Source organism: Camelus ferus, chromosome 8 (assembly GCF_009834535.1).
Source record: "Camelus ferus isolate YT-003-E chromosome 8, BCGSAC_Cfer_1.0, whole genome shotgun sequence".
NCBI classification, from domain to species: Eukaryota; Metazoa; Chordata; class Mammalia; order Artiodactyla; family Camelidae; genus Camelus; species Camelus ferus.
The window spans coordinates 23,526,236-23,553,709 of record NC_045703.1 but is presented as its reverse complement, the minus strand read 5'-3'; the positions used below and the strand labels follow the sequence as shown (position 1 = coordinate 23,553,709).

The window sequence follows — 27,474 nt, the reverse complement described above, 5'->3', positions numbered from 1 at the left end:
TTAACAGATACACACTACTATTATAAAACAGATAAACAGCAAGGATTTACTGTATAGCATAGAATATAGAGAACTATATTCAATATCTTATAATAAGCTATATTGGAAAATGATCTAAAAAAATTATATATATACACAAAACTGAATGACTTCACTGTGTATCTGAAACTAATACAATATTGTAAATCAACTATACTTCAATTTTAAAAAAGTGCTTCACCCATGTAAACACTTTAGTACATAGTAGTTTTTATCATTTGTCAAAAATGCAGTAACAACCACCCCTCCCTGCCTCTCCCACTGACTGCTGTGAGAAAAATGTACTGGAAAGAGCAGGGTAAAGCACTGGGTTAAGTGCTCTTACTTCCGGCCCAGAGGCAATCGAGGAGTATGGATGGCAACAGTCCTGCAGCACCAGGAACCCTAAGAGAGTGCGGACCATTCTGCAACCGTAAACAAACTGCTGACCTTCCCACCAGGAAACCCCAGACCCGGCAGTGTAAACAAACTCCCTCAGGCTTACCTGAGAACAGCACTTTTTAATATAGTGAAAACTGCTTCCCAAGTACTTCATTTTAAAGCCAATTTTAAAGTGATTAATAATTTAAGGATGCTACATTAAAGTGGATAGATTTTTTGGAGAGGTCTTTTACAACTTGAGTCTTCTTCCATTTTAATTTAGTAGATGTTGACATGTGTTGGTCCTGAGCACTGTGGTACATAACAATTTTCTGTATTTTGACCCAAAGGAGATGAGTTCAAAGCACTCCCAGGCCTCGGTATAAACACAAGAGGACTCCCCATCCCTCAGGCAGGGAACCTGACTTCTAAAGACATATTTTTCTTTCACAGATGGCAAATATAAGTGAGCCTTTTCTGAATTATATTATACAGGGTTCCCAGAATTTAAGTTTTATCCTATTAAAATTTGAGCAACATTGCTTTTTTCCCTACAATGCTATTGCTGTTCACCAAATAACAATTTCTAGACTGGATTCCTAGAAGTCCTGGAAGTTGGCACACCTCTCCGCAATGGGAACAATCTAAGATCATGCCCCTGTACTCGTTTTCAACTGCAACAAATACTAAACTACGTCTGATGTAAACATGAATAAAGCCAGATATGGAAGTTTGCTTAAACTTCTTCCAAGGGCCCTTCCTCCCTCCTAATCAAACAGCCTCCCCACTGTTATCTCTCCTCAGTTAGACTTGGAACTCATTGTTGCCTGGAATGTACTTTCGAATGTTTTGGTTTTCCACCAAAATGTTTACAGCTCAACAGTTCCTGTATATAACCCGGGGGTCAACAAATGGTCTTTGAGTGAATTTATTTAGTCTTTAGAACAATGCCTTTTGTAGTGAAATTTCAGACAAAGACTTCTAGTCAAAGAGTTGTTTCATTCTCCTGAGGAATAAGACTGGAAGGTGTTTTCTTTCTTTCGGGCAGAAGGAAATCTGCATGCCCCGGCGAGAGCTTAGGAAACGTATAATTGATGTATTTTTGAAATGCTGCCCTCGTTTCCTGTAACTCCTCCTCCAGGAAATCTTTCCAATTTGTCATAATTCCCAGCTGTTTCGCTATGGACAGCAGCTCCCCCTGCGTGCTGACCAGTTTATCCGTCACGTTTCCAAGGGCGGCCTGATGTGTCTTCTCGGCCTCCTGAAGCACTGCCTGCACCTCCTCGTGCTCCTGCCTCTGAGCCATGCAGTAGTAGGCATTCATTTCATGCTCTTTCCGCTTTATCAGTTGGCTCACATTCTTCTGATCCTTAACAACCGTGACACCAGTATCCACAAACTCCTCCAAGGCCTTTCTACAAAAAACCCATATGGGTTGAATTAATATTAGATGGATTAGCTGCTGAAAACAAAAAGACTTTGTCTCTCACCACAGACGTATGAGAAATGACTGCGTTGTTTATATGAGTCACCAGTCTGAGTCAGGCTGGCAGAGATGAGCTTTTGGATTAGACGGTAACAATCAAAAAGACACTTTCTAGAGCATGGAAGTAGCACATGGACTTCCCCACTGTGGGCTAGGGTGAGGCCACTGGTCTAGTGTCTGATGCTAACTTCAGGGATCTGAGTCGGAAGAATATGAATGTACAGTTCTTAAAAAATGAAGAAATCGGGTCAGGGTTCCAAACCCCTAGAGAAAGTATTTCTGTATATCAACACAGCTACTTACCTTTGGCCAGAGGGGAGGAAACCTTACTCACAGGCTGAGTTTAACTCTAATCTTGATTCTACCTGAGCGATACTCTGACAGCAGCAGTCTCAAACTTTTTGGTCTAAGAACCACTTTTCACTCTTAAAATGACCAAGAAACCCAAAGATCTTTTGTTTATATGGGTTATTTCTAGTGACCCTAACAGTTTTAGAAACTAAAAAGTCGGACATTTAAAATACACTTGTAAAGTCACATGAAGTATCAATAAATCTACTCAATGTTAATGTAAAAAACTTACCTTTTCTGAAAACTATATTTTCTAAATCAAAAAAACTTTTGGTGAGAAAAGTGGCATCATTTTACATTTTTGGCAAAACTCTTTACTGTCTGGCTTAACAGGAAAAAAAGCTAGATTTTTGTATCGTTTCCATCTGTTGAGCTATCTATCACATATCATAAAACCCTGGAAAATGCCACTATATACTCATGAGATAATGAAAGTGAAAAGGCAAATAACATCTTATTATTATTAAGAAAATAGCTTTGACTTCGGGGACCCCCTGAAAGAGTCTCAGGGACTCTGAGGGGTTCTAGGACCATCCTTTGAGAACCACTGCATTCACAGACCTGTTACAATGTATATAATTATATATAATTTACAGCAGCAAACCATAGTAAATTCTCACCATGCGCCAGGCAGACTGATGAGATTCCGTGCATACACTAACTCAATGATTCCTCAAACAAGTTTATGAGGCAGTGCTATTATTAGGTCAATTTTACAGATGAGGAAACTGAGGCTCAGAGAGGTTAAGTAACTAGCTCAGCTCCACTTAATCAGAAAAAATGGCAGAACAAGTAGAGCACTACAACCCAAGGCAGTCTGGGTCCCTGGCGAAAGCTCGTGGCCCCAGGGTACATGCCTGGTGGGTGTCTCCTGACAACCTCGTTTGAGCAGAGCCTCTAAAGATTTGAGAATTTAAAACCTACAAATGTGGAATTCAAGTATGTATGGTTATAAGAATCCTTCTTTCTGTGCCCCCTAGTCTAATACGGTCTTTCCAAGACTGACCACCTGCCCTCACGCCTGTCCTCCAAGACTGTCTCTGGTTCTTTGAACTTGACTTTCAAATCCGATAAACCTCCCCAACCTTGGGGTAAACACCATCGGTCGTTAGCCTCCCCAGCTGCTGTGCCGCTTTTCCTCATTCCCCTTCCCACCAGCTAGGCCATAACCACTATTAATAACAAGGGTTAACATTTGCTGAGTATGAACTGTGTCTTAGGGACTGTGCTAAGCACTTCACATGCAGTCTATCTCATTTAATTTTCACCACTGAAGCTGGTACTATTTCTTTTTTATTACCTCTTATTATTCCCATGTATCAGGTGAGGACAGTGAGGCTTAGGGATTTAGTTCTTGTTCAATGTCACACAACTGAGCAAGTGGGAGAGTGCCTGCCCTTCAACAGAAAACAGTACCTGCTTCAATAGTGTAAGAGATCACTAGACATTTTTTATCAGGAGGGCAACACAATGAAAATAACATTTTAGAACTGTTATTCTGACACTATCTGAATCTGAGTAGGTTGGGTGAAGTAGAGAGATCAATTTGTACAATTTTGTAATATTCTGAGCATACAATGATTAGGGTCTAAATTAAATGATGAAAGAGAAAGGGATAGGAAGAGGGAGAGAAAGGAATAAATCCAAGAAACAGTACAAAGTCACACATGCCAGGATTTAGGGGCTACAGAAAGAAGAGGAATCAGAACCAACTTCCCAATTCTCAGCCTGCATCACAGGAGAACAGAGGCATAGACAGAGTTCACAAGGTGCATCTACACACAGTCTTAGGATTCAGTCCTATGTTTTATAAAACCTTCAGGCTGTTGGTGAGACTGTTAAGGTATTGATCAGAGCCCCAGGGCTTAGATCAGAAAGAATTGGAAGGAGCTTCCTTGAGGCAGCCCCAAATCCCCAAAGAGGAAGCTACACTCCTCTAGAGTCACAGCTCTGTCACCAGCAGGTGGGGGCTGCCTTCCAGGGCGGCCTGGCTTTCTCTGGACCCACACAGAGGTGTCCATCTGGGGGGCTGACTAGGAGGCCTCACCGGAGCTGATCTCAGGTACATCTGCCAAACAAAGTGTACCTTGAATGACCAGTTCCCACCCTCCATGACAGCCCCCTTGAAACTCCTTACTATCAAAATCTCTTCTTGCTAAAAGGATCTGGTATTTTTCGGAGTGTCCTTTCCAATTTTCCCCAGTTATCTGCCCCAGTGTTGGTTCAGTAAAAATCATCACTTCATTTCTCCAGGGGTGATTCCTAAATTATGAAGGGATCTGTCCCCAAATTCATCAAATGTTCAGGAGCAACGTTGGACACAGTCAATCGTTTGCCTGGTGAGCAAATCTGTTTTTCACTCAAACTACAGGATACTTAGCACTATTTTAACCAGCTAAAGCCATTTTGTTTATAAGGAAAATATATCCTGATGTTCTACCTGAGACACTGGGAACCTACTGCACCTGGTCACAGGAGGAGGATCAGTGATACCCTGAGCTGGGGCTGCAGGCGTCATACAGGTTGGGGGGAGCATCCCCAGGAGCCAACCTTCAGCGGCAGATTTTTATCTCAGGGGTATTAACACACCCAACTTCCCCAGGCTCCGCCTCATTCTACTCCTACCTTCCCCCTCCATGTGTTTGCTCATGCTGTTCCCACTCTTTTCAGTCTTTCCCAAATGGGACCTCCACCCTTCTCTCTAAGATCCAACCCAACACCAACTTCCTCCAAGACACCCACCTCACCACACAGTCCACACACTCTTAGCTTGATCCTCCCAGGACTGAGAACTCCTCCAGCCCCCATGTGTTCTTTGCACAAACCCATCTAGCCTTGCTCACATGGACTGCCCTGCTTCAGTTACTTCACATAACATTGAGAAAAGAGCCTTATTCTTCTGTGCTCGAGCTCAGGACCACATCCACAGAGGGTACTGGATAGCACAATGGAAGGTCACAAGCTTTGGCATCATACAGACCAAGGTTCACATGGTCTGTGACCTCCTCTCCCCATGAACTTGGGGCAGGTTGCTTAGTCTCTCTCTATGACTCAGAGTGTTCATCTGAAGCTATGGAGGATGACTGAATCCCCTAGGAAGCAATGTGAGGACTCAATGGGAAGCACACAAAGGGCCTTGCATGTGCTGGTGTTGAATACAGGGTCACTGTCATCAGGAATTACAGCCACGACCACCAACTCCTGAGCACCCACTCCACTTACGCCTCTGCCTTGGGCTAGAAAACACTTAGAACCTTTCCAGGCAAAGAATTCATTTCTTTTTTAACTTTAAGAGTACAAGGTCTCCTAGATAACCTGTTTAGAATTTAATCACCTCAATCTACAAAAAAAGTTTTCTGAGCATTTAACAAATGTGTCATAATACGTCAGTGTTCTGAATTCTTAAGTCTTGAGTGAAAGTTCATAGCCAAATAAGAGATCAACAGTGGAATTCTAAACAGTGGCCCTTCTCCATATATTAGTTTCTGCAAAGGCTCTAAAGAGTACTCAAATCTAGCAATGTCTAGAAATGAGATCTGGTGTGCTGCAGCGTGGTTTCAGCTGACTGGAACAAATTTGAACCTTTGATAAATATTTAAAGATCGCCTACCACGGGCCAGGCTCTCTTCCAGGCACTAGGGACACAACAATGAACAAAATGGACATTCTAGTTGGATAAACTCAAACAACAGGCATGGCATCCCCCTAATCTTAAGTCAACCAGTTCAGTGAAAGGTGGCCACCGAAAATCTTCCAACTGGAACCTCATGGAGGGAAGGGCCCAAGGGGGAAAAAAGCAAAAGAGCGAAGGAGGGGGCAGGAGGCTGCAGGTGTGTGTGGGCCCAGAGGTTCCTTCAGGACAGAGCTCCTGCAGACAAAGGGTAGGGAGCAGAGGGAGAGGGAGTCCCACCTTCTACTGCTTTGGACCACAACTCACTAGGGAGTTACTGCCTTCTTGAACCTTCTCCTTGACCTCAACAATGACTGACAGCCTGTGCAAGAAGGCAGGTACCACAGAAATGGCCCCACTCCTATTTACCCGCACCTCCTACAGGATTTTACCTTTGGCCCTGTTCTAAACAGCTCTGACGAGGATGAGTTTATCTGTTAACTATATACCAATAGATCTGCTTGTTAACTCAGGCAGCAAAGCAAGAGACAAGACCTAGACCAGGACGCTCAACACAGAGGTTTCAGTCTGGGCTCTGCTGCAGCAGCTCCCTGAGCTTGGGCAGGTCACTCACTTCATAACTGGCAGCTGAGGTTTTCTCCTGGTCCTGATAATCACTAGGGTCCTGACTGCCATCCTGTTAAAACTAGCCAATTCCATCAAATGTTCATTACACATATAAAATGGTTGGTATTTTTCACCCACACACATATAAATATGATCCAATTTATGTAAAAATTATTTATGATTATGCACATATATAAGGCTGTAAACACATCAACAGGGCATGGAAGGATATAGACCCCATTATTTAAAGTGATTGGTGGGGGAGGGTACAGCTCAGTGGTACAGCATGTACTTAGCATGCACGAGGTCTTGGGTTCAATCCTGAGTACCTCCATTAAAAAAATAATAATAAAAATAAAGTGATTGTCTTCCAGATGCAGGGAGTGGGTAGGAAGCAGTGACTTAGCAATTTGTACTGTATATGTTTCCATATGTCAACTTCATTTAGAGCATTATGACTGTGTAATAAGAAAAAGACCCAAATAACACATCCACGATAGTGTACGATATGGGTTACGGCATGTGGAGATTAACTTTTATGTGTGTGTGGAAAAATATTTCTTTATTCCTCTCCTCACCTAAAGCTGGAGACAGAGTAAAACACAATTTTGAGGACAACAGTTATTACTTGAGAGAAGAAAGAGGAAAGAATTGTGATTGAGGATGAACACAGTGTATCAGAAGGGTTAGCAATTTTCTGTCCTTTCAGAGGGCTGGGAGATCCTTGAGTATTAGTAGTATTATTTTTTTTAAACACACACACATACACACATTCTACAACATATTGCATATGGTTTTCTATGTTTAATATATGCCATAATAAAAATGCAAAAACACAAAAACTGAGAAATATCCACCTATGTGCCTCGATCTTACGCCTTTCCCCAGGGTGACCTGGACAGAGAGAGATGCTGCTTTGCAGACATGCTGCCTCGAGTACCTTCTCTGGGCCTGGATCTCCTCCTGGGCCGCCCGCCTCTCCTCCGCCCGGGCCTCCTGCACGGCCTGGACCTTCTCGCAGTGGCATTCCATCATGACCCGCTGGATCCTGTGCACCATGCGCTGCTCGGCAGCCAAGTGTTCCCGCTGCAGCTCGTCCTCCATGTTCTGATGTAACTCGATCTTGGTCTTAGCTGCCATTTTCTACAGCAACAGGCAAACTAGGTTTAGATGTTACAGCTCTGAGGGTTTGAAAAAGCACACTAAAAGGTTACTCAAGTCGTAATTAACCTACCCGATGGAAGGTACACTGGTTAAGCCTTGATGATTTGAAAAGAGTGTGTAAAAAAAGCAGACTCACAGATCTAGAGATCAAACCTGAAGGGTTACTGGTGGGGAGAGGGGAGGGAGAGGGACAAGATGGGTGGAAAAGAGTTATGGGATCGTATGAAATCATGTGTGTGAAACTTCTGAAAATAGTAAAGCACTATAGAATTTAAAGAACCCTGCATTCAATAAAAAATTAATTTTTTAAAAGTAAAGGAATACAGAAAAAATGTGAAAAAAACTGGAATGGAAATCTGTAATATGGAATACTATATGACTATTGAAAAGAAAAAGAAGAAGAGTGTACACTATATGGAAAGGTTTCATTTATGACGATGCTAGGTAAGCCAGAGACAATCTAGCCTAAGTATGAGTACAGATACTACTGGAAAGGAATGTGCAAGAAGAAAAGGAATTAGGTTACAGGTATTTTTTTCTTGATTGCCCAAATATTTTTGAGTGTTCTATTATATCTGTGATTGGAAATACATAAAATTGTGCTGCTTTAGGAAATCAGTCCTGGAAGATGGCCAAAATAATGGCTATGCCTCATGAGAGTCTCCTGGGTAGGAGGGGGCCTGAGGCTCGGGCAGCACAGGACTGCAGTCACAGGAGCCTGCCTGCCAGTCCCCACTGTCATTCTTGACCATTCCAGCTCATTCACGTTGAGGGGCCCTTCCTTATTTCCAGAGGCAACAGGAACAGGGCTCCACCACTCCAGGATATAAGGACCTGTGGAGGCTTCAGCCAAGTAAAGAGAGGTGGCACTTGTCAAACCAGGACTTGAGGGAAACAGGCTCACAAAAAATACCCTGCATCCTTGGAAATGCCCACTGACAGCTCGGCTTGCAGGCACAGTGCTCGGACCAGCGCTACAAGCAGGAAGAGGCTAGAATCCCTGTCTTCGGATCCACTGCCTAGCGGAGGAGACCAACAACCTAATCCTGCCACAGAAACACGTGCCAGAAAGGAGGAGCGATTAATGCCGTCCAGGAGTTTCAGAACTCTCATGTAAAGGTAAATTTGTATCTCTATTTTAGAAATAATGGGAGAATACAAAGAAACTAAGTTATTTCACATGGAGGAAGAATGGCATAGGGAACTATATTCAATAGCTTGTAATAAACTATAATAGAGAAGAATCTGAAAAAGAACATATATATTTTTCATATATATTTCATATATATACATATATATCACTTTGCTACATGCTTGAAACTAACACAATATTGTAAATCAACTATAACTGCAATAAAACAAAATTAAAAAAAAAAAAAGATCCAGGAACTGAAAGCAGGATTCTCGCCTGCCAGCTTCTCACTTCATTGCTGGCTGTGATGCGAGGGTCTTTCCAGAGATCCATCAGTTTATTTTCATTCCAGAAACCCCATACAATCTTACAAGACAGTATGGTGAGGTTCCTCCCTCTTTCCCTGACTCACGGCTTCCCACCTGCTCCCCGTCTCCCGGAGACCATCACTGACTGGGGAAAGGAGAGGGTCTGCTATGGGTAATAAGCCAGAGTCCCTATCTTGTAGTCAGAGGCTGTTACTTAACTTCTCAGTGGGTATTTTAACTTCTTACAGATTATTTCAAGTACATTTTCAGCAACTGAGATTGCCACATGGTTGAGCCCTAGATAGATGAAGTATTATCATAATACATTTCTATTTGAATCACAGATTTTTAAAATGACAGCCCAGCCCTTTTAATTTGACTGGCAGCTGAACTAGGATTCAGAGACTTAAACCCAATCCCTCTTTTATGTAATGATTCCATAAAACCGAAATCACTTTACTGCCTCACATAGTATGTCCAACACATATTTAAAGCTACAGAAATCATTCAACGACCTACTGTTTGGCAGTTTTCTTCTTCAATGGAAAGTCTTCCAGTTAAATTACTTTAACTGAAATGCATTTTGAGTGAATCAGCCCCTAGTTTGAAATGAGAGATAGCCTCAGGAAAGCCATCGTGTGTACTGTGTGGATGTTTGATAGGCATTTACTACACAACGTCTCCCTCAGGAGAAGCTTCCCTCAGGTCTCAGATGCAGGAAGGTCTGGGCCATCTGAGTGCCTGATTTGTTTTGACCTTATGGACGTGGTGATTCATGGCATTTTCCTTACTGTGCTGACTGCCAGAAAGCTCAGGGCCCAACTAATGATAACTGCACAGGACCTTGTGGTATACATATATTTTTAAGTTTTAGATTCACATCTGACTTCATTGTACCTCCTACTCTAGTTTTCCCTTAGATTCCATTTTATCATTTACTATTTATATTACCGTATTTGAACAAGAAAATATGAGCACCTTTTCAAAATACTAGCTCTCCACTGGATGAGACCTTGTAACTTTATTTAACAGCAAGTACCTGAGACTTACCCCAAATTCTTAACATCACAGGAGAGCCATGCCTAGTGATATCTATGTATCAGAGTGTAATGCTATTTGGTTCTAGAAGAACTTGGCTTTTTGCTCTCTATAATCTCAAATTTTAACAGGTGTAAGAATCACATGGGCTGCTGGTTACAAACACTGCCATTGATTCTGTAGGTCAGGTGGGGCCCAGGAACCTGCAGCTAAGTAGATGCTAAGGTAGGAGGTTCAAGACACCCCTTGAGGAACTACTCATGTCTATGTCCTGGTACCCTACAGCTGAAATAACCCTACGCATCCCTCTTTGACAAATCTTTGACAAATCACTCCACTACATAGAAAAAGTTTCTGAGACTTTTCCCTCTAACTTTTCCCCTTTAAATTTTCTTAGGACTTTTATTTTAACACTACGTGCACCAATTGTACCCAAAGACTATATGAGGTAAGTCAAATTACTTAAAATAAGACTAGGATGTGACATCCTTGAAACGGGCATCATATCTAAGTTGTCCTTGTATCACTACATGCTAATAACAGGAGTGACATTCAAACTGTGTCACCTCTGGCTGAAGCTTTGGGCAGGGTCCCAGAGCCCCACACCAATGGAAACGGATGACCCTTCAAAGTGCTGGGTTGGGGGAGGTCCAGGGTGACGAAGGTGTTCGGAGGCTTAGGGAGTGGTTATTTATGAACCAATAGAGAAATATTTTACTATTCAAGAACCAGAATGGCCATTCTGGTACCTGCTAGCTGACTGGCAGGCCTGTCCAATGTGCTGTAAATGTCCCTCACATCTGGAACTGAAAGCAGGGACGGGCAGTGGGACACCACAGCCGCCCTCAGGGACCATGGTCACTGGAGCCAAGCAGGGAGGGCCCCACCATCCTGTAGGAGCCCTGGGGTGGACTCCCTTTCCTGCCAGCAAGTTTTCCGAGGACAAGGACAGTCCCTTTAATCTCATCTAGTACAGATCTGAGAAATGGCAGGTGCTCATGGCTGAAACAAGGGCCAGATGGGCCTGTGGTCCCTGAACTGTTTGTTAGTTATGTTCTTATTAAATGAGGCCAAACATGGGGTCAGATGTCTGCCACTTTCCCTCCAGCTTCTGCCCATGAATCATCACGCCGGCACTGTGTCTTGTCCTGTCCCTCCCAAGGCCCACACGTGAAGAGTTCTGCATCTTTTTCCTTTGAGGAGATTTTGAACTCAGCTGTGTAAAGGCCTGGGCCTCTGCCTGGCCTAATTTTGCTAATTACCTAGAGCCATGTACTTAAACAGGTTACAGGTTAGAAAATGTTCCCCTCATTTGATGACCTCTGGTCCTGCAGGAAATACTTGAGAAACAGCTCGGGGGTCCCTCTCAGCACTGTTTAGGAAATTTAGGAAAAAGGATACAATCAGAGAGCCCAGAAGAAGGGAGAGAGGAGCCTGCTTCCTCTGTTCAGCCTCCGCTTTTGCAGTTACGAACTCAAGGCACCGTACTGGCACTGGGACAAGGGTGGTAGCAAGACAGACACGTCTCTTGGAGGCTGCAGGCATGTGGCCATCAGACATAATGAGTCATCCTCCAGTCTATTTACTGATCCCAGTGATGGGTGGTGACTGCCAGGAAAGAGGATGAGGTGACAAGGACAGGGCATGGGGGCAGGGCTGTTGGGTAAGGCTTCCCTTGACCAGAGATGTTTGATGTCTAATGACATGCAGGAAGAACATTCCAGCAAAGTCCCCAAGGCATGAAAGAGTATGGTGCGGACAGGTTCGAGGACCCAGAAGGGTGGTGAGAAGAGGGAAGAGCCAGTGGCAGGAGATGTGGGGTCCGCCAGGTACAGGTGGCTCCTTCGTGCCTTGGAACCTCATAAAGATTTGGGTTCATCATGTCAAAGGGATTCTCCTGCATCCATGTATCACTGCCACCATGGAGTCCAGCATCTCTTCCATGAAAATCACAGACCTCCCAACCCACCTCCATAAAACACCCACCTAGACTTTTAAGTATGATTGTCTTCTTCTCCCATTCCCCTGCCAGAGCTTTCTACTATCATAAGCACGTCTAAAAAGACAACGAACAAGCCACTATAAAAACCTGTAAATCTTTTTGATGTTCTTCTTCCAGGACCTGAATTCTCATTTTGTACATGTCCTTTGCTTCTTTGAGGGCTTTCTTCACTGCTTGTCTTTGGCGTTCATCAGCCTTGGAAAGAAAGAGGAGTCCATTTATTTATTAATATGTCAAGTTTTTTATGTTTAATGAAAATGAACAACCACTGTGGATCCCCTGATTACTGGCTCCATTCCATCTCAAACCTCCCTTTGCAAACTGGCTGCCTCGGCCAGAGATGCTGTAACTCAGCCCAAGCCTTGACTAATATCACTGTTTCAGGAATTGCTAATGAGAGCTTTACTGTAGGCTGCTGGGTTGTCTTTTTCTTTGGCACTTTATTTCTTGCTTGATTGACTATGAAAGTAATGTATGCTAATTGCAGAAAATCTGGAAAATACAGAGAAGTGGAAAAATGCCAAAGCTAGAAATTGCTGCGAAGGGAGGCTTAGTACCATCCCAGATCCCCTGTACCATGTCTTCAGAAAGACGTTTCATTATCTTATTTGAAGAGAAAGCATTCGATATACTTAAGTGGCAGATTATTCACAAAAGCATTCCATTGTATTAGGGTACATAAGTAACAGTTCACAATCAATTTCCATTTTATTATTATTGATAAGGAGAAATGACTACTAAGATTTTATACGTATTACCCTTTGCCTTGGAGCATTTTGTACCTTCAAAGTACTTTCATACCAAGCTCTTGCTGGGACTAATACCAGATAATTCCAACACTCTTTGCTATGGTGTCTATTTTATAGAGAGACCGAGAAATAATGTTTAAGCGCTGTGGCTTGCCCTGCTCTCAGGGGACGCTGATTCTCTTTAGGAAGTCATGTATGGTGTTCTCCCTCCGGCTGGAGGAAATAGGGGTTGGAGGATGAAGATCCTGCTTCTCTTCAGTGTCTGGGATCTGACCATGAGCCCCAACACACTCGAATTGCCTTATGGCCCTCAGTAGTCATGTGGACCAGGCGTAAAGGACTCTGCAGTAAAGGGGAGCAGGGAGAGAGGGTGAAAAGGAGTCAGCTATGATGCAGCATTTGGGGACAACAGGCAGTTAAGGGTACTACACACTGCACAAATGGATGGTCTACATGTTAAATATGAAGCAATAATAAACAATTAACAAGAATGTCTTCTTAGAAAAGTTTTAATCCAATGAGAATAAAGGCACAGGAGTCATCCACACATAGGGGCAATTTAGAAGGAAGCTCATAGCGGGGAGGGTATAGCTCAGTGGCAAAGTGCATAACTAGCATGCACAAAGTCCTGGGTTCAATCCCCAGTGCCTCCATTGAAATAGATAAATAGATAAACCTAATTACATCCTCCCTCAAAACAAATAAACAAACCAAAAAAAAAAAAAAAAGAAAAAGAAAGAAAGAAAAGAAAAAGAAACAGAAGTAAGCTCCTGACAATGCCTGCTTCATCTTAAGCACGTGCTCTATGTGGGCATGTTATTTCATCAAACCCTCTCAACAATTCCATAGCGTGAGTATTACTGTTTCTGTTTTACATTTGAAGAAGCCAAGACAACAGAATTGAAGAACTTTCCCAGGGTCCCACAGAGAGCCAGCATTCAAAGTCAGTTCTGCCTGACTTGACCATTTCTGACAACTCTGAAGTCAAAAAATTGGAAAGATGCATTTAGGTCGACTTCCAACCTCTTTTACCTGAGCCCGTATTTCAGCTTCTGCTTTTGCAATACGTTCTTTGAGCACAGCCTCCTGAAACTGCTCTTCCTTATTCAGGATATCTGTCCCGATATCTGTGTATTTGAAGAAAACAAATGATAAATATCCACAGACTGTTTCTTGGCTTTCCTTTTCACTGTTATTGAGTTTTTTTTTATTGGAGTCATCTGAGATATACTCTTTAGGAGATGTCAATCTTAAAAGATTCAGGCAGAGGGGTAGGCTTTTCCCTAATGGTTAGGAAGGAACTCATGGCACTGTTAGGCCCGGATTCATCACCTCCGGTCCACATGGAGGCAGCTGGGGGAGTAAAGTGGCAGAAAGGAGTACACACTGTACCCACAGAGTGGTGAGTCCAGCTCCTCTCTCCCTGCTCCACTCTTGGTGCTGGTGTTAACCACCACCAGGAAGGCAGCAGCAGAATGCTTTCTTTAATAAGCTGTGTGTCTCTTTAGTGTGTAGGTCTTCATGGAGTTAGCTGCTTCAGTTGTGGAGTGAGTTAAGAGGCAGGAGTTTAGCACTTCTTTAGCAATGATCTCATTTAATTTCCAGCTAATAATATCCTCATATTATCCTCTCCACCCAAGCAAGAAAATAAAAGCCTGAGGAGGTTCAAGGACCACATGCTATCAGAGAGCTGGGGACAGAGCTGGACTGAGCTCACTAAGCTGGGCCCAGGCCTTTCTCCAACTTCTCCTGCCGGAGTGGATTGTGAGAGGCGGCTCACGACCTGCGTGGGGATGAGAGCCCTCTGAGTGCTGACATCACACACACCGTGATCTTTATCTCCAATTCAAACTATGACAGTAATTAGTCTTTGCTCCATTCATTGCTCACATCTTAGATGCACTGAATTATTAACTGTGTGATTAGGTCTTGATGACCAACTTCCTAAAATTAAAATTACAAATCACATCTCAAACTGTAGTACATCTCTCGTGGTGCCTCACTTGGTAATAAACACAGATAAGACACTGGGGACATACATGTTTGTCTGACCAACACCTTTTCTGCCCCTCTGGGAACAGGACCCATCTTCCTCAAGAACTCTCTCTCACCTCCTCTGGGACTGCCAATTGCAACAGCCAACCTGCTTGGTCCAGCACATTATCCCCATCCTCCAGGCCCCATTAAATGACCCAGGATTGGGCACATGCTGGAGGATTTTAGAGATGGCTGTAAGGAGAACATGGCTCTTCTTCCTCTAAGGTCTCTAAGCTGGAGGTGTTAGGTGATTAGAGTTGTTGGAAGCTACTTCTACTCCTTTCTCAGCTGCTGGAGCAAGCCTGGCCGCAGTAGTAAAGGATTAAGCCAGCTCACTAAGAGAGCGGGTGTGGACAGATTTACAGCCCTGGTGCCAGGTCCCCCTGGGGTTTCTCTGTTAAAAGGATCGAGAAATTCCCTTTTATACAATCTAGTCTGAGTGGTGTTCTTGTCACCTGCAACTGAAAGTCCACGCTTGGTGCCACTGAGAGTCTTTGCTACTAGATTATCAATGAGTCTAAAAACATAAGGCAGTGAATACCATGAGAGGGGTGGACACGTATTGCACAGGCTGAGTTGTGTGGGCATAATTATGAAAGATCTGGGAAGAAATGTGACGAAGCAGGGACCATCAACGTGTTGTGCTTCGTAAAGACGTGATACAAGTGTAGGCTGCTATTACCTTTTTTTTATACTGAAGTCCCACTACTTTATACTAGTTGTGCTCAACCCTGATTGTACAGCAGGATCCCTGCACAGCTTTCTAAAAATGCACACGCTGAAAAAGGAACAAACTATGCACACAAAGAACACCACAGATGGATCTCAAGGGTAGTATGCCAAGTGAAAAAAGACAGTTTCAAAGCGTTACATCTGTCGGATTCTATTTCTATGACATTCTTAAAGGGCTACAATTACAGTGATGGAGAACCGAGTAGAGTTTCGAGTTATGGGGCGTTAAGAGATAACATGAGGCAACTTCTTTATAGTGAAGAAACATTTCTATGTTCTGGTTGTGGGTGATAGTTACCTGAATCCACATATGTGATACATTTCATAAAACTATACACCAAGGAGAAAAAGTGCATGTAAGGTCTGCACCTGAATTAATAGTATTGTTCCAACCCCAGTCTCCTGGTTTTGACAATGCACCAGCGTCATGTAAGACGTCAATGAGAGAAGCTGGATGAGGGGTACCTGGGAACTCTGTTCTATTTTTAAAACTTGTCAGCCTTCATCTATTTCCAAATAAAAATCTATTAAAATACGTTTTAAAATATTTAAAAATTAAAACACACACACATGTGCTGAGGCCTGATTGTGAACATTCTAATTTAGTGGGTCTGCGTTAGATTAGTATTACATCCAATGAGACTGTGGATTTAAAAGCTCTGTAGGACACTGCTGGGTTGAGAACTATTGCCCTACGCAAAACTCGTTAGCATTTATACAATATGCTTTAATTTACACACTTAATGTTTGGATTCAGATATCCTAGAAGGCATAAGGAATCAATCGATAGAAGTATATCTAAAAATTGAGATCCGTTGTTCTGGGTGTAAAAAGTTCATTTAGAGGTTATAATGAATAAGTCATACTGAGCATCTATTCAAAGTTAAAAATCAGTAATCAGCTTTGGTACTGATATTTTTAAGGGAAGATCCCAATTTGATCTCCTCTGCATTTTAGTTTTTCCAAAACTAAAGTTCTCTACTCTCTAGCTTCTTATGTTTTCAAAGATCAGAAGTGAAATTTAATCACCACTCATTTAACACAGCAGAGGAAGAAAGGATCAGAGAAGCATTTTGAAAGTCCTTAGAAAACACTTCTAAGGCTTAAAGTCACACTGAAAATATCTGACAGGAATGAGGAGAGAAGGAAATGTGTAATCACAACTTGATCTGCTTATTAGAAGTGCACTAATAGTACCTATTCTCATGTCATCTGTATCTATCTACTTTCATGTCACCAGCTACTAATAAAGACTATAGTTTCTTTCAACCATTTATTAAGGTGTTACTTAGAGATATTTCCTCTCCCATGTGTATGGGCAAGGGCAAAAACAACTCCCAGTTATTATTATGTGCCAGGCTTTAGACTAGGGACAAATATTTCATTAAAGCCTCATAACATACCTGCAAGATAAGTATTAACATCCTTATTGACATATAAGGAAACTCATATGCAAAGAGGCTAAGTATCCTGTCCAGGGCACATAAGTAGTAAGAAAAGCCAGATTTCAACCCATATCCTTCTCATGTCAAACAGGCACCCCTGCAGGACAGGCAGCTTTAATCAGGAGAGCCAATAAAAGTCTATCTAACAGGAAGAAAGACATACAAAGCTATGAAAATTTAGAACAAAGGGAAACAGCAAAGTCACTTACCCAGTATATCTTTGTGAGTGTAAAAGCGTGTCTTAAATGGCTTATATTCATGGATCCGTTTGAAGGTTTCCCCAAAAGGGGCTGGTGGAATTATTTTATTACAAACAGCACAGCAAACAAAGCTTGTGTAATTCGGAGTTCTGATCATAATTAGATTTGAAGTATCTTTTACTATGTACAGTTAAAACACTCTTAAGAACAGAAAAAGGAGTTTGAAGAAAAGCTAGAAGTTTAAGAAAGCTGGAAGAGGTTCAAGGTTTTAGGACAATGCTAGAGGCTGACAAGGATGAAGTGATTCTCCATGACGAGGGAGTGGTTACATGCCTAACATCAGAGAGCGGTACCGAAAGCCTCTGCCATATGAGGTGTGGGCACTGGGTTTGGGAAGATCTGAGCAGGTGCTCCCTCCCAGACTCTAGATTACACTGTTAACTTACTTAGCAACTGTTGCTAGGCAAGACAAGCTTTGCTCATAAAAGCAACCAGAAATAACAAGAGGGAGCATGGTACAGCTGTTCATTTCCCAGACACTTGCTGTATTAGTTTCCTATTGCTGCTTTAACAAATGACCACACAGTCAGTGATTTAAAACAATACAAGTTCATTCTCTTGGAGTTCTAGAGGTCAGAAGTCCAAAATGAGTCTTACCGGGCTAAAATTAAGGTGTATGCAGCACTGGTACCTTCTGGAGGTTTCAGGGGAGAATCTGTTTCCTTGCCTTTTCCAGCTTCCAGAGGCTGCTCACATTCCTTGGTCCATGGGCTCCCATCAATGTTGCCTTTCTCCCACTCATGGTGACATCACTTCTTCCTCTGATCATCTGTCACCCTCTTATAAGGACCTTTGTGATTATATGAGGCTCTCCCAGATAAAGGATAATCTCCCCATCTCAAAATTCATCACTTTATCACATCTCTCAAGTCCCTCTTGCCATCAAATGTAACACATTCCCAGGCTCTAGGGATCAGGAGCCAAGTGTCTCCAGGTGGTGTGGGGAGAGAGTAGTGTTATTCAGCCTACTACACTTTCTTTTAAATGGTTTATTTAACAGATTGATTTCCTTTAGGCCAGGAAAAGAGGGAGTTTAATTTTTTTCAAGTTATCTATATGTGTGATGCTTTTGTGCCATGGCAATAAAACTGGGAAATATCACAGTATCTTAAAGGAAAAATTACTTTCATTAAGTTAACACTCAAAATTACAAAGCTTTGTTTTTAAAATCACAGTTAACTCATTTGTTGTCCCTGCTTTAAAATGGGAAGTCCTGAACCATTTTAAATCTCAAGAACCCTCTTGGTGCCTGGGATAGGTGGGTTATCCTACAGAAGGTAAGGCTATATAACAATAAATAAATTCACTGTTTACATCAAGAAATTCTTGAAAACCAACTTATCTACTGACCTGCTTTCTCCTCTAGAAAAATTGCTCTTCTATGAGAAAAGATTACTTCCCTGGGCAGAGGTCACTTGCTGCTTATCAATAGTTTGCTTATCAAAACTTGCTTCAAGACCTCATCGACTACGTTACTAAATTTGCCCAATTTCAGCCAGATTCTTGCATTGAAAGACACTCCTTCTACCCCTTAAACCCAGATTCCAAAAATGCTGTCAGTATCCCGCCCTGAGCACCCCCTTCTTAGACAACTGACTCTGTCAGTGGCCTTTTCCTTTAGACAGCACACAGCCAGGCAGCCGGTGACACTGCACACAGGAAGACTGTGCTATGTGATTTGTAACCACCTCATAAACAGTATCGCAGTCAGGTTACCTGTTTCTAAAATTCAATGTGATTCTTCCCCTGTGCAATTTTTCACAGCTGGGTGCCCTGCTGAATCTTCTGCTACCCTGGACCAGTCACACGTGTTCACGTGGCTTAAGGCTGCCCTCTGTCCAGTTCCTGCTGCCCTTCTTTGCTGCAATAGTCTCTGATAGTTCCCCTAAAATCTCCCCCCACCAAATAGCAACTTATTTTGTTGACTAGTAGGACTCTAAGGATGACAATGTGACATTAAATGCACAAGTTGAAAACAGAAGAATTCTAGTTCTGTAACAGCCAACAGCAAAAGATAATATTTTAAAAGGCATTTTATACCACCTGAGTGCATTTTAAACTATATGAAGTGCACTATATAGAGAAACATAGCAAAGAAATTTAGGGTTCAGTAGTAAAGATTTAATTTAGTTGCATGTAGATAACTCAGTTAGCTAAGCTCTTATATCTACAAATCAGACATAATTACATTTTCATGTTTCTTGCAAAACCACCATAAAGCACTAGAAATTAAAAACTTACATCATGATAAACTCTGCCTGTACAATTATTATTACTTGTTAAAAATATATGAAACAAAACTTCAAAGGTGAGATTTATTACTGAACTCTAATTCCAATGATTTGGAGAATGGGGCAAATATCTAGAAGTGAAACAGGTCTAGAACCCTCATCAGGAAGAGTTAAATTACATGAGGTAAACCCAGGACAGTAAGGAGACCTTCTTTTCTTATCTGAGTAGTTATTTTTAAATAACTACAAGAACTCTTGGTCTTATGTTTATAATATCACTTTAACATTAATTTACAAAAACCAAAATAGATAACATTTAGTTGTAGTCAAATAAAAACATCAAGCCTCAGTATAACATACTTAAAAAAAAAAAAAAAGAAAAGCTCCAATTACTTTAGGTTATTCGCTCATTTAATCTTTAACAGGTGTGTGGGAGTATCAGCATCTCTTCAATTGTAATAAAATTCTGGGCCAAAATTAGCTGAAATGAAAAATCAAACTATATATATGATTTGTGACCCTGTAAAAACGATTTGCTTTTAAATGAAGGCTTTACAATAATTTACCATTATTTCTTCTTCAAATATAGGTCCCATGCCAGGTGTAAAATGAATAGTCTTTGCAAATAGCAAAACAAACTAAAACCCTCAAGACAGTTGTAAATGCACAATTCCCCTTAAAATACTATGCAAATTTAATTCATGAAAATGACTTCCATTCTCCTGGCACTTTTATAAGAGGATTTAATAAAAGAAAATATTGTGAAGCTCTTTCTGTGGAAAAAGAACGAGGCAACGACTATAGGACAACACTCACTCCAGAGGTCCGGCTGTAAGTGCCACCCTGCTCCCTTACTAGCAAATCCCGGAACAAGAAACATGCTTTTGTGCGGGCATAACCTTGAGTGGAAGATTTCAGAGCCCTGCCATGCAGCTCCGTCCGCAGTCACCAGCACTGCTAATCCCACTTAGACGTTCTCCTCCTCATGTAACTGTGCCCCTCACTGTCAACAGCTTCATAGAGGTCCTTCTTATTCTCTTGTGTTGCATGTAGATAACCAATATACGCCACGCAAAGGGAAAGGGTTATCAACCCAAAAGCCATTACGGGTTTGTTCTGTCAAAGAAAACAAATGATAAGGCCTCATTAAGACTAATCATTTGAGGAGACTCAAGTATCTGTCTTGGTTCCCTGTTCATCTGCCATGTCTTTATTACCACACTGGCATTCCTATGGCAATATTTTCATTTATAATAATTTACTCAGTTTTCTATTCAATTAATTCGACTCCTGATAAAGACCGTACAAGACTCTTGCCCCTCCTCTCCACAGCCAGGACATCTCCCACCTTCACCTTCAGGAAGGGGAGCCTGGGAGAAGCACAGGGGGAACTAGAGGCCTGGAAATTGGTCCAGCGCTCAGTTTTCAGTGCTATCTGTGTGATGTGGAAAAGTTGCTTAATTTCTCTGGACCCAAGGTTCCCATTTGCAAATCTTAAATTAGTTAATTTTATTAGGAAGTGAGGAACGAAGTATACATGCTATTCTCACCTGAGTTACAGATAATTAGCAGAAAGCCTTTTGTGTCATAAAAAGGTACAGCAAAACGGATACACTCTTCTCTGGGAACTTACTCTATTCAAGAAATTTAGTGATTACAACAGATATGCTGTTATGATAACCTTGATTTGCTGCTGAAAAATCCAAGACCCTAAGAGGTACAGTGATGTAGCTTTGAATATTTTTTTTTAAAGCTTTTTAAGTTTGTCTGTTTTTTCTTTTTGCTTCTGTCACCATACCTGTTGTATTACTATTATTTCAGATCTTAATCATCAAAAAAATAAAGGTCAAATTTTTTCACTTGGATGGACACCTGAGAAAGGCCACAAACACAGAGCAGTTTAAATCTGCAATTCCTGAAATGTATTTGGCAATTGAAAGAACACATTAGTTCAAAGTTTTTAAAACATTCTACCTTGATTTAATGATTTGATTGTTAAATTGAACTATTTAACTTACAAATAGTTTATACTGGCAACTATGTTACTAAAATTCTAATCATTATATTTAAGTACATTTTATAATGATTTGATTTGATTTACATTTATTTAAAAATAAAATATGTCAAGTCAAATATACTCAATAATTTGCTCCAAAAATATCGGTAACTCCCTAACAGTGTACAAAAGCATGTTTTGAAATTTTTCAAGAAATGTTTGCAATATCCCATAGGTTAAAATATTAATAAAGCCTGGAATTGTAGACTGTAAGAATGCTCAGATTTTCATTGTTTTGTTTCAATGGAAGGTCCTGTTTACTCAATAGCACATGAGGAAATGATAAAAATTTCATTAAAATTAATGCAGCTATTAAAATAAAATTTTAAACAGGTATTTGAGAAGCTGATCCATTAAAATCCAACCATTTTCCATTAAAATTCTCAAATGCTCTCAAAATAATTAGTTTTACATGTATATTTAGTTAAACAGTATTTAAGATTTTCCTTGGGGGAGGATATAGCTCAAATGGTAGAGTGTGTGCTTAGCATGCGCGAGGTCCTGGGTTCAATCCCCAGCACCTCCTCTAAAAATAAATAAACCTAATTATCTCCCCCACCCCCATCAAAATAAAACAATTAAATAATACAACAATTAAAAAATATATATAAAAGATTTTCTTTCCACCTGCCTTTTATTCACAAAGAGGTCTTTTAGTTAACATAAAGTTTCCATTATAAAATCCAATGATACAGGAAAATAAGATTTCTGACAGCCTTGTTAAATTACACATAAATTCTTATCCTGGATGTATTTCTTACAGGTTTAATAAAGAGCTCTGGATTCACAGCTCGAAATAAAGTTGTGGTGCGGACCCCTCTGAGCCCTGGGTTTCCAAAGTCTTTCTCCTTGGGTGTCTCCTTTTTAAAGGCTGGAGGCTCAGGTGCCGAAGACATCTTGATTTATTTAGTACCTAAAAATAAAATAAGAGACTCTTTTTCCCTTCAAGATTATTATTTTTTTTTTTTTTGGATAACGGTTTTTAAAAAATCCTGTATTCATTCCTTTTTAAAATTCCAGTCCAGATATACACCAAAAGAAACTGTCAATTATTTTATTACTTTGTATAACACAAACCTTCTAAGTGGCGCTTTAAGTTTTGTTGGGGGAAATGGTTATTTTTACTTTTCATCTCTTAGAACAAGCTAGTGAGGTACCCAAATGTTGCTTTCCTACTGCGCCCAGAGCCTGGAACACTTGTTTTTTTGGTCTGAGTCACAATGCATCTTGTTCTATGCAGAGGGTACTGTGGGTGGGAGTGGCCAGAGGGTTAGTCACACTTTTATTTCCTTCCATTCTTTCCATCCTCACCTTCCAACAGCCCCGCCAGGACACCCATCTGAGAGAAGTGCGAGCGTTCCTTTGCTCAATTTCTCCTACAGATCCACTCCTGTCTCACCTCCCCTTCCCACTCATCCGCCGCCCCCTCAGCACTGGAACCAGGCAGGAAGGGGCAGCAGCTGTCTGTCCTCACTCCCCTCTTGCCTGTCGGCCACTCTGGGAACAAGTGCTCTGCTACCTCCTTAATCCTAATATCCTTCTTTCTCTTAATTACTCTAAATCTATCCTATCCAAGTATGTCTTTGGCTTCTGGTCCTCCCAGCTGCAGTATCAACATTTTATGAATATTTTTCTCTTCTAGATATTATTAGACAAAAGCATATTCCTAGGGAGGGGTGTGAGAGAGGGGAAGGTTGGAAGAGAGCAGGTGGGGAAAGAAATCTTCCAAAGAAAGGCTGAAATTGACAATAAAATTCTTCAGGGGAAATGCTGAACCCTATGGTACGATAAGGTCAAACACTCACATTTAAACACTCTTTGGGGCTTTGTTCATTCAAGTATTCTTTAAGTCTTTCATTTTACATAGTCTTTATAAAAGCAATTATTTTTGTAACACTATTTCTTATGGAGAAAATCAGTTTAGTTTTTTTCAAGTTTTTGAAAAAGACTAAATGTTCAATGGGAAAAACTCAGCATATGCACTATCTGAGCACAGGAGTGTGTTGTGGGCAGAGCAGCTGTCCCTCAGGGAGAGGATACTGCATTTCACTCCTTCCATCCCCTGGCCAACCATTCTCAGCCCTTCATTAAATAACCTCGCCTCCTCTGGGTATGTGTATTGGCTTCATAATCACAGGGGAGCAAATGAGGGTTTCTGAAGCCCTGGGGGTCAGCAGACTTGCCAATGACAACGTTCTCATCTTTTCCCTCCAAGCATGCATCACAGCACAACAGAGCAGTAGTCAATCTCTGTTTACCTCCTTTACAAAGTCTACCCTGGACACAAAGTATATGAAGTAACAACTGGTAAAATACTTATTTCATCAGCATTTAAAACATCATTCAAGCTGTAACTAGAATTGTTCTTTTTTGTTTGTAATTTCAACTATATTCAAATCACTAATTTTCTGTGCTGGAACAGTGATTTTTTTTTCACTACTGACAACTTCTGAAACAATTCCATAATATGCCTAAAATTTGTTCAGCAGGCATACACTTGTTTGAAACTTATCATGCCTAAGGTTGGCCAAAAAAAAAAAATCCAAAGTTTTCTGCTGAATCAGCAGTCCATTCATATGCCCATATGTTGCACAAACTTCTTGAAACTGTTGACTGAAGAAACACGCACAACCTAAACGTTGTGAGGTAAATTTTATTTGGGGACCTTACTAAGAACTACACCCTGGAAGACAGCCTCTCAGACAACTCCGAGGAACTGCTCTGAAGAGGTAAATAAGGAGCCAGAATATAAAGGACTTTTTGCTGGGGGAAAAAAATGTAGTTAGTTGAGCATCAAAAGATTACTGCTAATCGCAAAAAAACAGACATCTCAAGTTACTTATTTTTGCGCTTTTCCACGTATGGAAAGATGCAAGAGTCTGGGCTCACTGAAATGATTCTTTAGATATGCGTCTTAACTACCTAGGGCCAGAATCCAGAGCACAGACTATTTCCTATTTTTCTCCCTCCTGAATTCTCCTCAGGTGGTCATCTTCACCATCGAGGCCAATCTCCTTTTTTAAACAAAAAAATCTAAACCCAAAGAGTCTGTTTTTGCTGATGGGAGAGTGAGCTAATCCAGGTCTCTCAATTTCCAGCCTGCCCCTAGTCCACCTCTCCAACCTACCCTACTCCTAAATCAATAAGGCATATAAATTATTACAAGCTTTAAGAAACATACAACTGTTATCATTTAAATTTTAAAAATGAATTCTGCATTTGTTGTTTTATTTATTTTGAGGGGTGTAATTACGTTTATTTATTTTTTAGAGGAGTTACTGGGGATTGAACCCAGGACTTCCTGCATGCTAAGCATGCACTCCACCACTTGAGCTATACCTTCCCCACTGCATTTGTTGTTTTTAATGTTAAAAAGAAAAAAAAAAAAGCTATTAAAGTACCTTTCCATCTCTTGAATGTATTGTACCTAAACAAAGGAGAAAGGATTTGACAATGGAGGTTGCAGACTATCTGAGGGCTGGAAGGAATTATTTGGGTCCGCTCTCCTCCCCTCCCCATATTGTGCTACCTGCCCCACAGCTTACTTACAGATTTTTAAAAGCCTCCAGAAAAAAGAAACTGCACGCAATTAAGTTCCAGACATTGTGTTGCAGGGGGAACACAAGTCCGTTAACAGCTAAAAAGGAAAGAGGCATCTCAGGTGAAAACAATTACAAAACCATTTTCCCCTAAGTAGGAGTTTGGTGAGATGGGATACCAAAAAACCGTCCAGGAGACGGGAGGGTTCTTGGGGGTGGAGGTGCCCATAGATGGGGCAGGACCAGGCTCTGGGATGCAAGGGGCGGGAAAGGCGCCCCGTGGGGTCAGAGGCCTCCGTGCCCTGGCTCGGGGCGCCCACAGAGTGGCAGGACTCGGGCCCGAGAGAACACCGCCGAGTTCGGCGCATTTGGGCAACCGGGCCCGCCAAGGCAAGAGTCAAGCGCGCGGTGGGGCAGCCGCCCTGTCCCCACCCGCAGGCCCACGGCCCCGCCACCCCTGTTCGGCCACTCACCCGCCGCGGGGTCACCTTCTCTCCGCCTTCGCGGCGCTCCGCCTCGTCTCCTCCAGCAGGAGAGAGCGGCTCAGCGCGCCCGCCGGCTCTGCGCCACAGCGGCCCCTACAGCCCGGAGACCGCGGCGCAGACGCGCGGAGGCAGCGGGGACCCGGCCAGCGCCGCTCTTCCACTTCCCAGTCCCTCCTGCCTGCCTGCGGGATTGGCCAGCTGGAGTTTACAAGGAGCAGGGCGGGGGTGATTGGTTTCCTCCTTTTTTTTTTACCTTGAATTTTCAGCCTCCTAGGTTCAGATTACTTTCCAGTTTCGTATGTGTGTTTTCTATAAATGAAAGGAGACATCACCTCAAACTACATAAATGTATTTAGTGGAAGAGGGAAGCTTTCTGATTTGCTAAAGAAAGCTTGGACCTGGTCTCCTCCTAGTCCCATTTTAGGGGCACAGTCAGATGTACGGTTAATGCTCTGCCACTCTATTAGTGCCTTGAGACTCCATGTGCAAGATTTGTGTGGCTACGGTTGCAATAAGAATAGATACGGATGCCGGTTTGCATACTTTGCTGACATTGAAGTTTGTTGGAATACAGGTTGTGTTAAAATAAATGAAACAGAGTATCAGGTGTCCAGATTTTGGCATGGATTTATGTAAAGCTTTGGCAAATGGATTTTGAATTTAAAACTGGTTCTCTCAAGACAAATTAATTTTAATTTGATGTTTAATTTTTAAAAGTTCATTGACATCTAGTATTAGAAAGCAGTCTTCTGACAAATAAGTTAAATTTTAATTAAAAATCTGTAGTGTGAAAAGGTGTTTGACATCATTAATCATTAGGAAAATGCAAATCAAAAGCACAATGAGATATTACCTCACACCTGTTAGAATGTTTATCATCTAAAAGACAAGATAACAAGTGTTGGCAAGGATGTGCAGAAAAGAGAACCCTCATGCACAGTTGGTGGGTATGTAGATTGGTGCGGCCACTATGGAAAACTGTATGGAGGTTCCCCAAGAAATTAAAAATAGAACTACCATATGATACAGCAATCCCACTTTTGGATATATAGCTAAAGTTTGTGAAATCACTGTCCCAAAAAGATACCCGTACCCTATAATGTTCATTACAGCATTTTTACAATAGCTGAAGTATGGAAACAACCTAAGTGTATTTCAATGGTTAAATGGATAAAGAAGACGTGATATACATATATAAATATACTATTCAGCCATGCAAAAGGAGGTCATTTTCGATGACATGACGGACCTTGAGAGCATTATGCTAAGTGAAGTAAGTCAGACCAGAAAAGACAAATACTGTATGATCTCACCTATATGTGGAATCTAAAAAAGAGAAACACAAAGAAACGAAGAGTAGAATGGTGATTACCAGGGGTTGACAGCGGGTAGAGGAAATGTGGAGATGTTGGTCAAAGAGTGCAAGCTTCGGGTTATAAGATGAGTAAGTTCTGGGGATGTAACCGTAGTAATGAGAGTTAATAATACCGTACTGTGTACTTGAAAGTTGCTAAGAGAGCAAATCTTAAATGTTCTTAACACAGAAAATAAATAGTAATCATGTGATGTGATGCAAGTGTTAGCTAATGCTATGATGGTAATCATTTTGCAATATATAAGTGTATCAGATCAACACTTGTACACCTTAAACTTCCACAATGTTGTGTGTCGTCAATTCCACCATTAAAGCTGGGTTGCGGGGAAGTTGCCCACAAAATCAGCCAAAAGGCCTACATATCAGACACAAAAGTCTCTCCAAGAGTGGGTGGGGGTGGGAAGGCTGTGTAGTAAACACAGAACAACTGAGAGCCGCAAAGCTTTGT

At 41.5% G+C, this 27,474-nt stretch overlaps 2 protein-coding genes across 3 annotated transcripts; both read right to left on the bottom strand.

Moving 5' to 3' along the window:
• Positions 1-1,316: 1,316 nt before the first annotated feature.
• On the bottom strand, positions 1,317-19,290 carry C8H6orf163 (chromosome 8 C6orf163 homolog). Its single transcript, XM_032484564.1, has 5 exons — positions 17,290-19,290; positions 13,899-13,993; positions 12,205-12,312; positions 7,414-7,616; positions 1,317-1,814 (listed from the first exon to the last, which is right to left on the bottom strand). Exons 1-5 carry the CDS (start codon positions 17,435-17,437, stop codon positions 1,385-1,387), a joined length of 984 nt encoding a protein of 327 aa, XP_032340455.1. The 5' UTR covers positions 17,438-19,290; the 3' UTR covers positions 1,317-1,384.
• Positions 12,277-25,755, bottom strand: SMIM8 (small integral membrane protein 8). 2 transcript variants are annotated; one of them, XR_004321845.1, is made up of 5 exons: positions 25,640-25,755; positions 22,389-22,540; positions 20,471-20,687; positions 13,899-13,993; positions 12,277-12,312 (listed from the first exon to the last, which is right to left on the bottom strand). XR_004321845.1 is itself a non-coding variant. In XM_032484563.1 (3 exons), exons 2-3 carry the CDS (start codon positions 22,521-22,523, stop codon positions 20,529-20,531), a joined length of 294 nt encoding a protein of 97 aa, XP_032340454.1. In that variant the 5' UTR covers positions 22,524-22,540; positions 25,640-25,754; the 3' UTR covers positions 19,445-20,528. The 2 variants fall into 2 exon arrangements, 1 of the variants encoding a protein (XP_032340454.1); XM_032484563.1 differs by lacking the exons at positions 12,277-12,312; positions 13,899-13,993 and having other exon boundaries at positions 19,445-20,687; positions 25,640-25,754.
• Between the last annotated feature and the right edge of the window lie 1,719 nt (positions 25,756-27,474).